This window comes from Mauremys reevesii, unplaced genomic scaffold, assembly GCF_016161935.1.
Source record: "Mauremys reevesii isolate NIE-2019 unplaced genomic scaffold, ASM1616193v1 Contig9, whole genome shotgun sequence".
In the NCBI taxonomy this organism is placed as follows: Eukaryota; Metazoa; Chordata; order Testudines; family Geoemydidae; genus Mauremys; species Mauremys reevesii.
Window position 1 is genome coordinate 320356 of NW_024100906.1, and position 17548 is coordinate 337903.

Genomic DNA, 17548 nt, shown 5'->3' on the forward strand with positions numbered 1-17548 from the left:
TGGGAGGGGAACGGACAATGGTTTAGTCCAGGTGAGCACTAAGTGGGGATTCACTACAAGAGGAGGAAGCTTTATGGGGAAAACACTTTTTCATTGTTTCCTCCCCAGCCAGAGAGGAGACAGAGTTGTGGGGGGTGGGTGGATAAGTGGGGAGGGGGAACGTGACCACCCCACCCATTGCCCTGTGCCAGGTAGCACATGATCCCTAAAAACATTAGTTCAGGATTTATTTTCAATGACATCTCAGAGCAACATTCTCTCAATTGGCTTCAAAAAGCATCAAAGCGACGTACTGGCAGGGGTGGACGACTCCGGAATCGGCCGCACATACTGAACGATGAACAATATCAGATGATCAGAGCTGAGAAAACCAGCCAGGAGAAGATGCGGAAGCTGTACGAGCTGGTGCCGAGCTGGGGCAAACGGCAGAAGGACCGGCTCTACGAGGTGCTGAAGAAAACAAACAGAGGCCTGGTTGAAAAGCTAAAGGGTAAATAAATGACGACATCAGGGAAATCACCTCCCCATGTTCCCCATCGTGAACCCTGATCCCATCCTGAGGGCGACACTAGATCACCTCTCTGGCTGTTTATCCCTTGCCCAGCATTGCAGCATCAGAGCTTGGCACGGATTATTACCCCATCCCCACGACCCTATAATGGGAGCGTTTGCCCCTGGGCTGAGATTATTTCAGTGTTTGGTGCTGTTGGGTTCATTCCAGACAGAGCTGGCTCTGGTTGCACAGTGTAGAGCTGGGCTGTACATTGCCCGATAGGCTGGGGCTCAGTTCTGCAGGCAGCTCCCGTTCCCATCCATGGGAACTATACATTCACTCGTCCATGGTGGATCAGGACCCCGGGTACTTCAGCTTGTTATGTAGGTTTGAGGTATTTGTTACCTCAGTTCTGCAGGCAGCTCCCATTCCTGACCATGGGAACTACGCACCCCCTCGTGGGAGGATCAGGCCCCTGGGGGTTGCTTTCGTTTGTTATGTAGGTTGGGGAATTTATAACCCGCCGTCAGATTCTAACCCCTCCAGAATATGGGAGGGGGTGGAGTTTGACCCAGGCCAAAACCTCAGATCAAATCTTTTTTACCAAAGAGGGCAGGGGTGAGAGTTAAATCAGGCAGTGGTGGGTGGTGTCTAGAATAGGTGGTGGTGGGGTTGCATGTACCTCTCCCTGCTCTCCACCTTTGAGCTCCTACCATCTTTGCTGGATGAGCAGCATTTCTCCCCATCCTTGCTTGTTTCTCTAACAAGGTCTGGATTCCTCCTGCTGAAGAAGCAGGTGAGGGGAGAGAAGGGACCCTTGGTCCCAGAGGGAGGGGCAGGGCCCACCCAGGGGTAGGGAATCACAGAAGTGTAGGACTGGAAGGGACCTCAGTATATCATCTAGTGCAGTCCCCTGTACTCAAGGCAGGATAAATCATAACTGGACCATCCCTGACAGGTGTTTGTCTAACCCAAATGTGGGAGCTGGATTGAGGGGCTCCCATTGGCTAGGAGAGGAGGCCAGCAAGATCCCAGAGCTTGGGGTGGTCCCAGACAGGAGGAAGATCATCCCCCAATTTGACCCCTTGGCTCCGAGATCTCTTCTGTTCCAGTGAGTCAGTCCTTGCGTGCTCGCTCGCTCTCTCTCTCTCTCCCAATTGCTCTCTCTTGCAGGTGCAAGTACCCCGGCTCAGATGCCGTCCACCAGCACCAGCCCTGGAGCTACATGTGAGTTATAAATCACCCAGTGGGATTAACCCTTAGTGAACCACACTGTGGGGCTGTGCAGGGGAGGAGGCTGCACCATGCACATGGACAGTGGGGTCAGCACATCCTCTTGCTCGTCGGGAAGGGAGGGTGAGTCGAAGCACAGACTGTCTGGGAGCTCCCCCGGGGCAGGGCAGCTTTGCCCCACCCGCGGCTCAGGGCTCTGGCTAAACAGCCCTAGGTAGAAGCTGAAGGAGCCTTGCAACCAAACTCCATGTTTCACTGGGGTGTTTTTATGTCCCTCGGCTCAGGGGAACATTTTGTGGAGCGGTACCGGGAGAAGCTGATTCGACGCGCCTCTTCAGTTGACAGAATCCTGCATATGCTTCATCGGCGTGTACGGTCTGATTTTCTACTCCGAAGGTCTCGACAAGCGCCCAGATTTCTTCCCGCACAAGAGCTGAAGCTAACCCATGACACGTGGCACCAGGACCAGCCGTACCTAGCGCTGAAGGCAACAAGCGAAAGCCTCACTGAAGAGCCAGAGGGTAAAATCAAACAGGGGAAAATAACTTCCCGCTGCACCCCCAGGGGGCTGCACCCCAAGCCCCTCCCGACAGGGTCACTAGCTGGGGTTGCCAAGTCCCCCGGACCAGATGTGATTTTGCAGCAATAGCGTCTGGTCCGGGAGCGTTGGCAACCCGATAATTATCTCTGCTCTAGGCTTTAACCCCGCTTGCTGGGGCTGGATGCTGTTTTTTAAGCAGCTGGGTGGTGCCAGGGCAGGAGCTGCAGGTGGGGTATAAATAGCCCAGCAGCTTTAACTCTTCAATGACCAAACTAGTGACTCTGAAAAGATCCCGAGACTCCATGAATTCCAGTGAGCCCTTCTCTGCTGCTATTGGTATTAGGTGGAAGGTGCCCAGATGCTTTAGTGATGGGGGGCAGGATGAAACTGATGACAGCATAGATCTGCAGAGCTGCCCTGTGTCAGGTTAAGTAGAAGGGGGTGGGGCAGAGAGAGAGCCACATCCCCAGACCTAGCAGGGGGTGGGGGGGTCCATAGGGGAAACAGCCACTCTGCTGAGCCCCTGGCTGTTGGCACAGCTGATGGCACAGCAACAGGAGATCAGGTCCGAGCTCCACCCTCAGCTCCTCCTAATCTGGTTCTGACACCTCGTGCCTGCTTCATCTGTGCACTGGGTCCCTGCACAGATGTCAGAGGGAGCAGTGGGCCAGAAGGAAGGGATCTGGGGGTGAAATCCAGCTTGCAGGCTGAATGTTGAACACCACTGCTCTGTGCCCTTCTGATCCAGCGAGTGATGCAATCCAGAGTCCCGCCCTAGTGCCAACTGCCAAAAACTGCTGCCTTCATTTCTTGCTTTAAATTTGTGCAGGGATGGTAAATGTGTTTCATGCACCACCCCAGAGGCAGCTGCATTTCAGTGTAGGGCAGGTGATCTCGTCTGCACAGCTTGGAAAGTGCTTGGGGATTGCTCTGGGTGAAAGGCACCAGAGGGATGTTTTGTTATGAAGAACTAGATTGTGTCCCTTCCCTGCTGGTTGTGTGTGTGTTTGGGGGGAGGGAGGAAATGGAGGGGGGGCTGGACACACAGGAGCCTTGTCCCTTGTGTGCCTTGTGCAAGGACTGGGGACGGGTACAGCCCCAGCACTCCAGGGAGCAGAGGGGCAGCTCTCAGTGTGATCCTGGGGGAAAATTCACCCTGTCAGGGCTTTTAAGGGGTGAGGAGGAGGTGGAGCCAGGACCTGCACACCACCCACTGTCCGGTGGAGCACTAAAATCAGGAAGTTCGTCATGATCAAATTTCCATTGAAGAACTGACATCAGCATCAGGTGAGTGAGCACAATTGCCCAGGTGGTTGGAACATGCCCCAGTGGAAATTCACTGCAGGATTGGACAAAAACAGTTCCAGGCCTGGGTGTCACAACACTGTTGCTTCAGGGGCTTGGGCTAATATTCTAAAGTCCTTCTGGACGTTTCCCTAAGGAAGGTGCCACATGGTGCTGGGACTGGATCCATTTTCCTCAGCCTGGATTAGACATGGGCAGTGTCCTGGATTTCACTACCTCTGACTTCTTAAAATACCAGTTTTCAACCTATTCACCTCCTCCTGTATGAGCGCAGAGCTAAGGTGATTTGAGGATATCCTGAGTGACCCCACTAAGGTCAACAGAATTAGGACCAGGTTCTGATCTCAGTGACCCTGGGGTTAGTCCCTTTTGGAGTCACTCCGGAATTGTATCACTGTACCTGAGATCAGAATCTAGCCCTGACTCCATTGTCATCAGTGGGGTCACTCTAGCTTTACACCAGGGTCACAGAGATCAGAATCTGGCTCAGATTGTTTGGAATTTTGTCAGTTTCTATTTTTCTTTTCAGGATTCACCAGTAAAGAGACTGAATCCGACTCTAGTTCTGCTGCAGCGATGAAGGCGGCAGGAGGTGGGTAGAGCAGAATATAGCTCTGCTCCTCTTTATCTAACATGCACACTGGCCCATTGCAGCCAAAGGTGTTCTGTTCTCACAGGACCAGTGGGGCCCCTATTTGCTCTTTCTTCCCAACAATCACAATGCTATACAAGTGGGTGGCCTCAAAGTCCTGTTGATTAATGCTGTGCTTTCACTTCTTGTCCCAAGCTCCTATTTGTACAGCTATTAGCCAGCTGCTGTGTCCCACCCCAGAGTTGGCTGCCTGTATATTCCTTGAAAGCAATTGACATGGAAAGGGCTGGGGAAAGATGACAGTATGTTAATAATTCATCCCTCCCCAGGGATCATCTGTCAACAGACTCTCCTACCCTCCATTGGTTCTGTGGCAGGATCTGCAGGTAAGTGAGGTTGAAACTGATTGTGAGGTGGGGAGGGGGTGGTTTGACGGGCCTCACTCATGGTGGAGCAGAGAGCAACCAAATGGTCCCCTTGGCCTCTAGCTCTGACCATCCCCTGATCAGACACTGCCACTGCCCCCGTCTCCTGCATCAGGTTTAATCTCCAGTGCCTGCAGGATCTGTCTGGGCTCCCCCTCCCATCACTCCCCCAACCCACCTCCTTCCACCATGATCCCCCTTCCTGACCTGAATGTCCTGTGGATGAGAGAGAGAGCAATATAGCATTTTCCTCATTAGGTCTCATAGCCCTTGATAAAGGAAGCCAGTGGTTTTTTTTTCTTTTTCAAACTGGGATTGATGTCTGGATCTCAGTGAGATCTACAATACAAGTCAGATTTAACCTTTTTGCTTCAGTCATTTTGAATCCAGACGGTCAAAAAACAGGAAAATAAAATTGCAAAAATCACTGAATTTTCCTCCAGCTTCTTCATTAAAAATCAAAATTGTTAGAATCTGCCCCACCCCAGCCTCTCCCCCAGTGCAGAGCTCTTCCCACAGGCCTCATGAGCCCAGTGTTCCCTACATAGCAGAAGCTTTGGAGTTGGGCAGACACACAGAACAGACCCCTGTGCAGGGCAGTTTGTCAATGGAAACACCCAGGTCCCATCACTCTGATTCAGGGATGAAGTTGGGGATGGGGCTTGTTTGGTGCTGCAAGAATGTGACACATGAAAGGACATGTATCCCCCTCTCTGCCACAGGTGAGACCAGCCGGCGTCAGAGTCTCACTGCCTTCCTCAGGGGACAGCACAAATGTAACTGGTGTGCCAGAGAGGAGGAGGTGGGGCTTGTCTCTCTTTCTCTCCCCATCCCCCACCCTGTTTCTCTGTTGGTCTCCCTTGAAATTTGTCTCTCTCAACTCTACCCCTGAGAATCTTCTCCCTGCCTATTCAGACCTGGGGCATCTTGGTCACCTGGGAAATGCCCCAGCTGATCACTGGTTCCCTCTGCCAGCCACACTGCCAGGGTCCCAGGCCAAAGAAAGAGCCCCCGGCTGAGCACTTGCCCACAGCTGCCCAGGTTCTGTCCTCGCCAGAGCTATTCATTGACAAAAAACCCTACCTGAACACAGAATCAAGGTTTCACAGAGGTATTTCGTTCCCTTTCAGCATGCCAAACTCAGCAAAACTCAAACTTCAAAAAACCAGAAAATACAGCCTGAAGGTACCTGCCCCCACAACCTTAACTCCACCTTTTTTTGGACACTGTCCCAATATGCCCATACTTGCATTCTGCCTTTACTGGTAGTGCACATCATATATATAGCACTGAGGCAAACACCCTCTCTTTGTCAAGGTAGAATTTCTTTTTGGTAAGATCGTGTCAGACCCAGATCTACAGGGGAGCAGCCACCCTCCAACCCTCCACCTGACAGCCTACTGATGTTGGCTTACCTAGGACCCATGAAGTTTAGCTCCAGCATGAGGCTCTGCCCCGAGATCCTATTAGCAGTGCCCCAAAACTGCAGACTGTCCCAGTGGCCCTACTTCAGCCAGCAGCAGGAACAGAAAGCTGTCTGAATGACTGGGCTCCACTCTGCAATGTTTACATTGTGCTCCTTGATTTCCTGGCAGCCAGATCCAGCTTGACTCTTCATATCTGGCTTATGATTTCTGACCTCCAGTTTGTCTCCTGCTTCTGATCTTTTGTTATGCTGACTCAGCTGGCTCATGCCTCCTGTCTTGTGACTGTAGACTGTGGCTCTGACCACTAGGTCTGGCTGCCCACCACCCAGCTGTCACAGCTGGATTTAACAGGAGCTGCATGCACCTGCTCAACACTCAAACACGGAGCCTGCTCCCCAGAAACAACCCCCCACTTGTTCAGTTTTACAATTCCTTCACTCCCTCTGTTACATCCCTTACTCGCAGGATTCCATCTATCGCTCTGCTTTCACTTACCCTTCATTTAACACAGACTACTCTCATATCCCACCTCACTGCTGACAATCCCCAGGGCAAGAAGACCCGTGTCCTGCCAGTGATCTATCCTCAAGTTACACATGCATCTCTTTCCTTTGAGCACACACCAGGGGCTCAGACCCACATCTCCTCATATCACAGTCACACCAAGCTGCTCCAGCTAACATCTCCATCATTCAATACAGCTACACCCAACAGTGAATGCAGCTGGAGTGCATGCAGACAATTGCTAGTGGCTAGTGCCAGCTCCAGCATGGCAGAGTTGCATATGTATTTACCTTAACTGTATATTTTCTGCTTTGCAGAGGCTTGAGTTTTGCTGAACTCAACATTCTGGGAGAGCATGAGATACCATCAGGCAATTTACGCTCTGCATTATTGTAGGCTTTTTTTAGTGAATTACCTACTTAAAAAGAAAGAAAACAGAAATATTGTAGGAGTCAGTGGTCATTTAGACAGTTGTGCAGCATGCCTAGGTTTGCCGTTGATACACTACTGGAATAGGTAATAACAAAACTGACCTAGCTTTTATACAGCACTTTTCATCAATAGATCTCCATGAACTTTACTGCAATATCCCCATTACACAGATGGGAAACTGAGGCACAGAGATGCAATGATTTGCCCAAAGTCATCCAGTGGGCCAGTGGCAGAGCTAGGGATAGTTTCAGTCCACGGGTCTCTCCACGAGGCCACACAGTTGCTCTGTGATTCCTCAGTGCTTCTGCCTCCCACCGTATATTTTGTTATAGTGGAATGGGGATAAAGGCCATGCTGTGAAATGTTTGCAATGTGCAGTTGCTAACAGGGTCGGTCAGAGAAATCTCAGCCAGGGTCTGCATCCCAAGCCTAGACTGTTTTATTCCATGGTTGTTACAGTAACTTTAAGCACCCGAATGGAGAGACTGGGCGCCTCTCCTTTTCAAGCCTATGCAAAACCATTGTCCACTACTTCTTGTCCCACCACTATTGGCAGCTCACCCTTCCCGTTCCATTAAGATGTTAGTTGCACTGTAGAATCCATTAACATGTAAGAAGTTGCTCCTTGATGGCTCCTGACCTGTGCTGCTGTGTGAACATACCACAAGCAGCAGCTCGCTCTAGGGCCATACGCTACCTTTTTAAATGTAGCCTGAGCTTGCCCCCTGCTCCCCCGCCCCCGCCCCAGACACACATATTTCAACCAGGCTTCCCAGCCCTACCTCAGGCCCACCCAGTTCATCTCCCTGGCAACTGGACCCTTTCCCCCACCCTGTCACCCACAGAGGGACAGGACCCTCCATATCCCTGCTTACAGGGAGGGGGCAAGAAGAGGGGCTGATACACCCTGAGAGTGTGATGGGCTTCCCCCTGGGATGCAACCTGGAACTGGGGTACTGCTGAGCCCTCTTTCTTACCAGCCTGTGTTTCTTCTTAAACCGTGACAAGCTGCAAAGCCCTCCAAGCTTCCCTCACACAAACAGCTACAGGCAGGGGCCACACCCAGTTCCATTAATTAATGCTCTGGCCAGCCACTGCATGAACCAACACTAGAGAGGCTGTAGCCAAAATTCCCCTAGTTCCCTAGTCTAGGATGCTGGAGCTGTCCTGTCCTGTCCTACCCTGGTCAAAAGCCTGACCAGTATAAAAGGTGTTACTCAGTCTGCCACTTTAACAAAGGAAAGTGGACATGCACCAACTTTTGTTCCTGAGCTGAGATTTTTTCCCAGTCACTACACTCAAACTACACTGTTTTAGGTAAAATGTGTATATAGATATAGATAGATAAACTACAGAAAGATTTTAAGTGATTATAAGTGATAGCAAACAGATCAAAGTAGATTACCTAGCACCTAAAACAAAAATGCAATCTAAGCCTAATATACTAGATAGGATTTGAATCAAGCAGTGTCTCACCCTGTTAGATAGTATAAACAATATACGAAGGTTTCATACACAAGCAGGCTTCCTTCTTTCCTGCCTGGCACGAGCACTTCCCTAGTTCAAAGTTTTTGTTCTTCCAGCACCATTTACAGGTGTTGAGTTCTGGGAAGAGTGAGGCCAATTGGTGATATCACTTCCCCTCTTTATAATTTTTTCCATACGGTAGGAAACCCCTTTGTTCCAAACCAAGTTCCCACACAGTTTGTGGAAAAATACAGGTACCAAAATGGAGTTCAGTATCATGTGATCTCATCACATGCCCTTGCATGCTTTGAGTCATGGCAGCCATTATTTACAGGCTAACTGAAGCATCCACAAGTGAGGATAAGCTTTTCCTTGGCTCATTTTCTTTGTTGATGGGCCATTCAACCTGAATATTTCATTCATAATGTGCTGGCCAGACTGGATGCAAATTACCCTGTGGGTGTTACCACAGGAGCAAACACATTTGAAATACAGGTACATAGTCCATATTCATAACATATTCATAATATTCATAAGATACAAAAATGATACATTTATACAAATAGAATAATCATATTCAGCAAACCATAACTGTTCTATAGACACCTCACATATATCTTATATAAGATGCATCATAATTATATCCAAATCTTATCACTGTAATGGCTATGGGATGCAGTGTCACAGACAGAGATAGGGGATAGCCCCCTGGGCCCAGCTTACATGAGGACAAGGAGGGTCTCAGACACCTCCAGAGGGGGTAAAGAATTGTGGGATCACTCAGATCCTTGTCTGTCTGTCCATCTATCAGCACTTCCCATCTCTCTTTCTCTCCCTTGCCTCAACCGTACCTCTGAGTATTTCACCAGTGCTCAGGGCTGGGGTGTCTTGGTCACCTGGGAAACAGAAACCCCAGGGGAATGATTGATCCTGGGGTTGGAAACTAGCTGTCTATGGAGTCCCTTCTGCCAGCCACGCTGCCAGGGTCCCAGGCCAGGGAAACAGTCCCCAGCTGAACACTTGGCCACAGCTGCCCAGGTTCCCTTATCAAAGAGCTCTGCAATGGGAAATCTACAGTTGGGCCAAGATAATGCCTGTTCCTGTGTTCTAGGATCCTCCAGAAGAAATACAGCCTGAGACTGTCCGAGGCCCAGATGGGAAGCAGGAGACATACAGGTGCGAACTGGGGCTGGGAGTTTGGTATCATCCCCGCTTCAGCAGTCTGAGTGCACAGCATCCCATAGGGGTGGGCTCCATGCAAAGAGACACTCATGTGGGTGGGTAGATCAGAGCAGGGGGTGAGGTGATTGCAAAACCAGAAATCTTGAGAGCCCTGGGAGGGGAATGGGGTCTTGTGGGTCAGAGCTGGAGGGGAGGGGAGGGGCAATCAGGACTTGTGGTTTCTATCCCCCGCTCTGGGAACAGAGTGGGGTCTAGTGTGCTATTGGGTGGTGGAGGGTTTGGGAGTGATTATATCTGGGTTCTACTCTCAACTTTGCCACTTGCTCACTGAGTGATCTTGGGGAAGCCACGTCCCCTCCCTGTGCTTCAGGTTCCCCATCTCTAAACTGGGGAGAAAATTGTTCCCATAGTTCACAAGGAGGTTGAGGAGGAGGCTAATGAATCCACTCAATTAGTTCCTCAGAGGAACGGGGTCTGAGAAGGGCAAAGTGTTCTCATTGTCACCCAGCTTTTGTTGTTATACAGAGAGTAATCCTGATATCAAAGCACAGGGCTAAGATGGAGGCAGAGTTAAGGGGATAAACGTGAAGGCACCTGGGATCAGTTAGAAAAGGATGTGAGAGAGATCCATCCACTAGTGTTGAACTCTTTTCTTCCCGCACTGTGCAGGGTTCATTTCCCCAGGGCAGGCTCATTCCGTTGCTCTGAAACAGAACTGGGGCTCGAGGTGAGGGCAGCCGTGACTGTCCACTATGGATATGACTCCTGGGATCAGCATCTGAGCGCATCTGGCAGCAATGGATGGTAGCCGGCCCTTTGTTCACCGTCTGGGTGGTGGAACCAGCTGAGGCCGGGGCTGTGGCAGCCGTTCACCTCCCACACTTCCTGTGCCTTGCAGGTACAGTAGTAAAATACTGCTATAAGGAGCATTCTATAGCTCCTTTCAGCCACACAGATTTCCATGGGCCAGATTTTTAAAGGTATTTAGATTCATAGATTCCAAGGCCAGAAGGGACCGTTGTGATCATCTAGTCTGACCTCCTGTACAACGCAGACCAAAGAACTTCCCCAAAATAATTCCCTGAACCTATCTTTAAGAAAAACATCCAATCTTGATTTAAAAAATTGTCAGTGATGGAGAATCCACAGTGAACCTTAGTAAATTGTTCCAGTGGTTGGTTGTTCTCTGTCAAAAATATACCCTTATTTATAGTCTGAAATTGTCTAGCTTCAACTTCCAGCCATTGGATCTTGTTAGACCTTTCTCTGCTAGACTGAAGAACCCATTATTAAATATTTGTTCCCCATATAGGTACTTGTAGAGTGTGATCAAGCCACTCTCTTTATTAATCTAAAGACATTTTAGTCCTTGAGCCTATCACTAGAAGGCATTTTTTCTAATCCAGTAATCGTGACACAGAATTCCAGCAGAGGTTGCACCAATGCCAAATACAGAGGTAAAATAACCCGTCTACTCCTTCTTGAGATTCTCCTATTTATGTGTCCCAGGATCATATTAGCTCTTTTGGTCACAGCATCACACTGGGAGCTCATGTTCATCTGATTATCCACCTTCACCCTCAAATCTTTTTCAAAAGTCCCGGCTTCCCAAAATAGAGTCTCCATCCAGTAAGTATGATCTACATTCTTTGTGCCTAGATCTACACATTTTCCTTCTAATAATGTCCCTGTGGTTGCTCCACTGTAAGGTGCTCCACGGTAGGTGCGTCTGCATCCCTGTGCTGCTGATCAGAGAACTTTGGTAGCAATGTCCGTTCAGCCCGGGCATGCAGGCACTCACAGTGTGTTCGCTGTCTGGGAGAGAAACACATTCCACAGAAGTGTGGCTTGTGTTAGCTACTGAGATCTCAATCCAGAAAAGACAAGAGAACTGAGGCTCAAACTCCTACTCATGGAGTCACCCTTCAGTCTTCATAGTCCTGGTGGGAGCTCTCACCACAATCCTCTCCTTTTAGGGGAGGTGAGCTCAAAGAGACGTCTGTGAGCCACTCATGAAAGGCCTCTAAGAAACGACCAGTGAGTCCCCATAGCATGCCCCGATCAAGCCGAAAACAATCTCTGGCTCGGTCAGTAGCATTGGTACCGACAGCAGTAAAGCCATCTAAATCTGGTACCCAATGCATGCGCAGTACCGAACCAACAGAGCAAGTGTGACAGCCAAAAGACCCAATAGGTGCAGGCAAAGCATTGGTACTGAGTGGGCACGAGAAACAAAGATCCGCCCTGAGGAAAGCTCCATCAGTACAGTCATTAACACCGGTACTGCCAATGATATGCCAGGCACTGACAGACAGTGCTATCAGGCCCATGTCTCTGACTCTGTTGGTATAAGCTTCGGCACCGACAGCCTCTGCTGGTACTGGTGCCCTCTGCACCACCAGATTTCCGGGGAATGACAGATCTTTCGGTGTCAGACGCATCAGACTCTCGCTGTCTGTTGCTCAGTACTGGGGCCCCGGTACCGAGTCCACCCGGAACCCTTGGCTTGCTGACAACTTCTTGCCATGCACTGCCCTTCTCATCAGAATCAGAGCGTGAGCATGATGACCTAGCTTCCCACCACTCTTTTCATCTGCCATATGCCAGTTTCACTATGGACACTGGGCATACCACCCCTCTGACCCACAGCCTCTGGTTTGGGCAACTGTGGTTCCAATTATCGCGCCCTTTCCCATCTCAATGGGAAAATTTGCGGAGTTGCTCCCCCTAGACTCCTGGGCTGAGTTTTCAGCCTTGGTTGAAGAAAGCAAGCTAATCTCCCGAGCTTCCCTACAGGCAGCACTGGACGGTGCTGATGCTGCCACAAGAGTCATGGCTATGGGGCAGGGTGACCAGAGGTCCTGATTTTATATGGACAGTCCCGATTTCTGGGTCTTTTTCTTATATAGGCTCCTATTACCCTCCACCCCCGTTCCGATTTTTCACACTTGCTGTCTGGTCACCCTACTACAGGGGTGGCCATGAGAAGAGGCTCCTGGCTCCAGGTCTCTGGTCTTCTGTACGAGATCTAGCAGACCATACAGGATCTCCCCTTTTAAGGTCGGACTCAGTTTTCTGAGAAGACAGAATAAAGGCTATATCTCCTGAAAGTCTCTAGAGCCATCCTCAAATCCTTGGGCCTACACACTTCCGCCACGCCACGGATGCATTTCAGGCATCAACCTCCTCCGCGGTTCTACCAACAGAACTGACAGGACAAGGTCACGCTTAGAGCACATCCAGAATGAACTCCCAAGGTAACTTCTGAATTTCACATAAATCAGTTTATTCAGCTTTTATCCCAAACCTCATCAGGATAATACGGAAATCATCCTCCATACACTCGATATAAGGAGAGTGTATGGCCTTCTTTTTGGACAGGAAGAGAGCTTTCATGAAATCTTCAAGACTTTCCTCTCCATTGCAGATAGATCAAAAGGTGCAGCGATTTCAGCTCAGACACTCTCCAAGGGGGTCTTGGGCTGCATTAAATTCTGTTACCAATTGCATAATGTAACACATTCTACAAGGTCGATTGCCTCATCTGTTGCCTTCTCCAAGGGTATCCCTATATCAGAAATTTGCAGAGCAACTACCTAGGCATCTGCACATACCTTTGCAGAACACTATGCCATCCTGGGGGATTTGTCTGCAGATGCCAAATTTGGTGCCACAGTGCTATCATCCATATTAGACTTGACTCTGAAGTCCCAGCCTCCACTGGTAGGCACTGCTTAGGAGTTGCCTACAGCGAAGTTCTCATAGGGATACTACTCGAAGAAGAAATTATTCAGTCTGTGCAGTAATGATGGTTCTTCAAGATGTGTGTCCCTATGGGTTCTCCATGACCCACCTGCCTCCCCTCTACTTCAGAGTTCTAGTAGTTGACTCTGCAGTAGAGAAGGAACTGAGGAGGTAACGCACGCACATGCCAGCTAGCCAGGCAAGGAGCAGTGCATGCGGAGGCTGAACAGACACTGCTACTAAAGTTTTCCAATCAGCAATGCAGGGGCACAGACGCACCTACAGTGGCGCACCCTACAGTGAAGTCCCCATAGGAACACACGTCTCAAAGAGCCATCATTACTGCACAAGTTGAGTAACTTCTTTACATTTAGCCATTTTAAAACACATATAGTTTGCTTGAGCCCACTTTACCAAGCAATCCAGAGCACTCTGTATCAGTGACCTGCGTTCTTCATTATTCACCACTCCCCAATTTCTGTATTACCTGCAAACTTTGTGAGTGATGATTTTGTTTTTTCCAGGTCATTAATAAAGATGTTAAATTGCATAGGGCCAAAAACCAATCCCTGTGGGATGCCACTAGAAACATACCCGTTCAATGATGATGATTCCTTGTATAGAATTATATTTTGAGATGTCAGTTAGCAGCTTTTAATCCTTTTAACTTGTTTTTTAATCAAAATATCATGCAGTACCAAGTTAAATTCCTCATAGAAGCCTAAGTATGTTACATTAACACTATTACCTTTATCAACTAAACTTGCAGTCTCATCAATAAAAGATATCAAGTTAGTTTTACAGGAACAATTTTTCCACAAACCCATATTGATTGGTATTAATTATATTACCCTCTTTTAATTCTTTATTAATCATGTCCCAAATCAGCCGCTCCACTATCTTTCCTGGGATCAATTTCAGACTAAAAGGCCTATAATTATCTAAGTTACTCCATGCATCCTTTTCCAATATTGGCTCAATGTTAACTTTCGTCTAGTCTTCTGGAACTTCCTCGGTTTTCTAGGACTAGAAATTAAATGTTAACGGTTCTCAGACAGCTCTTTTAAAACTGTTGGATGCAATTTATCTGGACTTGCTCATTTAAAAATGTCTAATTTTACTAGCTGGTGTTTAACATCCTCCCTAGATAATAGTGGAATGGAAAGAGTGTTATCATAAGATATGATAATATCATCTCTTTTTCTCTAATACAGAACACAAATATTTATTGAACACATCTACCTTTTCTTCATTATTATTGATAATTCTACCATTTCTATCTAGTAATGGACCCGTACCATTGTTATGATTGTTTTTGTTCCCAATATACTGCTACTTATTGTCCTTAACTCTGCTGGCTATAAATTTCCCCTTTTGTCCCTTTGCTTCTCTTATCAATTTTCTACATTTCCTAGCTTTCGATTTATATTCATTCATTATCAACTTCCTTTTTCCTACATTTGTTAAATATTAATTTTTTATTATTTATAACTGCTTTCACTGCCAATCTAAACCAGATCAGCTTTTTAACCAATACAGCCTTCTTTCTTGATTATGGGATTGTGACTTTGGGGACATCTCATAAAGTGTTCTTAAACAATTCCCAATTATCATTCATGTTTTTTCTGGTTAAATTCTTCCTCCTCGCTGATTTGTTCATCATTTTTTCAGCTATGTGAAATTGGCGCAAGAATATTTATATCACTGGTCTGGATTCTGCTTGCACATTATGAATGTGATCAAGTCATTATCAGTAGCTCAGTTACCATTATTTTTTAGTTATGTGATCAGTTCTTCTTTATCTCCCACTGATTTAGGTGCCTAATGCCATTGATTTGTTGTGAAATCAAAAATAGCCTTTCAGCCTAGCTGCTGGAGAGGCAAAGAACCTGGCTGCTCAGCTTCCCCTGGCAGCTCTGGGAGACAGAGGCAGAAAACCTGTGCACTCAGCTTCCGGACCTCCCCCCGCAGCTCTGGGGGTGATGTGGGGAGGTAGTGTGTCAGGGCTTCCTGTGCCCCAGAGCTGGGGGAAGGATCGGTTGGCAGAGCACGGGAGCTTTCTGCCTCTCCAGCTGATGCAGCTGTTGAAGCAGAGTCAGCACTCAGGCCTGGAAGCTCTCTGGGAAAGCTTTTGGGAATTTCACTGCAGAAAGTGAAACTGACAAAAACCTTCCAGGCTGGCAGCCGAGGTGCTGGCATTTCACTTTTACTGGTGGAAAATCGACCCTTTTGTTAAAACTTAAATTTCTTTGTGGATATTTTCAGTTTTGCAAAAAGGGCATTTTTCATCAGAAAATCATTCTGACAAAAAACTTTCAATGAGCTCTGGTAGTAACACTTCACAGTGGGCAATTAACAGGCTGTTGCTGTATCCAGCTTCTAGAGGGAGACATGATGATGTATTGGATTCTACAAGGACTAGTTAGAGGAGGATGTTTGATGTCTATTGGAATAGATAGACTGTACCATGCCTCCATTTCCAGGGGTTAATTTGCATGGGCTGTGCTGTATTTGGGATTTAGCTGGGGGTAAGTGCCAGGATAACAATACCAAATGCAGAATGTTCAGCTTTCACTAGGTCTGTCTGCACTAAGGAAAAGCTCAGCTACTTGTCACTTTTGGTCATCTGCGATGATTTCTGCCCAGCATGGGTAGGAAGTACAGATGCTGTAGGTGCACTGGCCTGCTACTCCATCCCACAATGCACTGTCCTGTGTTTGGAAATTACCCAGAAATCTCTGCTCCCTGAAACAGTTCTGGGGCTGTGGGATGGGAGCTTCATGAGTCCCAAAATACACCACTGCAACCAAAGCTAAGGCTCCCTGAGTGGAGGTGTGTTGAAGCTGATTGGTAATAGTGCTCCTATGAGGGCACATCAGGACACCCTGTGGATAATTGGGAGAGAACCAACTATTTCTTGCAGACAAGGCCCCTTAGGTGTCGGTGCAAACAGTGGAGGGATGATACTAGAAGGGGCATTCAGAGGGTCAGTACTGAATACAAACAGCCCCAGAGCTGGTTCCGTGGGGAAGTAGCAACAGGCTTTTGCAGGTGTGTGGCAGAGCTGTGTTTTCACAGGTGAATTCTATACATGAACATGTCTGAGGGGAGCATCTGTCCATCCCTGTTCCTCAAACCCCAGTGAAGCCTGGAGCAGAGCCGTGACGATCATTACAGAGCCATGGATTCAGTGGGAAATCAGGCAAAGGTCATTCGATCTTTTGTGACAAGAATTTTAGTGGTTGCAAAATGATCATCTCACTCTAGGGAGAGTAAACGAGCACTGAGCTGTCTAAAATGGAAACTTTCTCCCAGATCAGGGAACAGAGTCCTGACTCTCAGGCCCTGATCCAGCCATTAGACAGCAAGAGGAACAAGACATGTAAAATCTCATGTTCTTTTGTTATCTTTAAACAGGAGCAGAAGTTGATGTTTCTCAGCTTCAAGTTGCCCATTTTGTTGACTGTGGGATGACCCTGGAAAGTCCAACGCGGGTGAGGCCGTTCCATGCTGTGCTGGAGAACCCCAGCTTCTCTCCAATTGGACTGCTTTGGAAACAGATCTATTCTATGCTATTTCCTCCTGTGCACTCCCTGGTGCTGCTTTACCGGTCCAGCAGGGCCGCAGACATAACCCTCCATCTCTACCTGATACCCAGGGATCTCTCACTAGCACAGGTAAAAGAGAATCCAATAATAATATACAGTAGATGTGAGCCAGATTTACCACTACTTTGTCCCAAGAGGAAGGAGTAAGCTGCAACATCCTCCGTGCATTGTGGTGAAATCACTGCACAAGCCACTGTGGTGACGTGTGCTTCTAAAGGTCAAATAACAATTTCACTCCCTGGAGTGTGATTCTACCTAGAAAATGACATAATAGATTTCTGTTAAATCTGTGAGACCTATGTACAGGTCACATGTGACTGTGAGGGGGTACACTGCCCACCTGGGGCCCTGAGGATAGCAGAGAACTTAGGGTTCCAGGTTAGGTTTATATATGGAAAGACAAGTGGTAACCAGTAGAGTCTAGAAACTGAACAATTAAGGTGAGTATAAGTCAGACAGGCCCACATTTGTGCTTTCTTTTAGTGACAAGGTAGCCAGAATCAAAGGAATGGAAGCTGCAACACCATTCCTTGAGTCTTATAAATTCTCAAACTACAGTACAATTAGGAATGAATCAGAGATTGATGCCACTGGA

At 48.0% G+C, this 17548-nt stretch overlaps 1 protein-coding gene across 1 annotated transcript in view; it reads left to right on the top strand.

The window, feature by feature from the left end:
- LOC120395011 overlaps nucleotides 1–16893 on the top strand; it is a 57936-nt gene extending 41043 nt beyond the window's left edge. Inside the window, exons 12-20 of the mRNA XM_039519182.1 lie at nucleotides 278–490; nucleotides 1667–1720; nucleotides 2011–2247; nucleotides 4102–4164; nucleotides 4494–4550; nucleotides 5312–5391; nucleotides 9531–9595; nucleotides 10271–10499; nucleotides 16763–16893. Of these exons, the coding sequence (XP_039375116.1) occupies nucleotides 278–490; nucleotides 1667–1720; nucleotides 2011–2247; nucleotides 4102–4164; nucleotides 4494–4550; nucleotides 5312–5391; nucleotides 9531–9595; nucleotides 10271–10409 (908 nt within the window). The 3' untranslated portion in view covers nucleotides 10410–10499; nucleotides 16763–16893. The remainder of the gene's footprint in view (nucleotides 1–277; nucleotides 491–1666; nucleotides 1721–2010; nucleotides 2248–4101; nucleotides 4165–4493; nucleotides 4551–5311; nucleotides 5392–9530; nucleotides 9596–10270; nucleotides 10500–16762) is intronic.
- The last annotated feature ends 655 nt before the right edge of the window (nucleotides 16894–17548 follow it).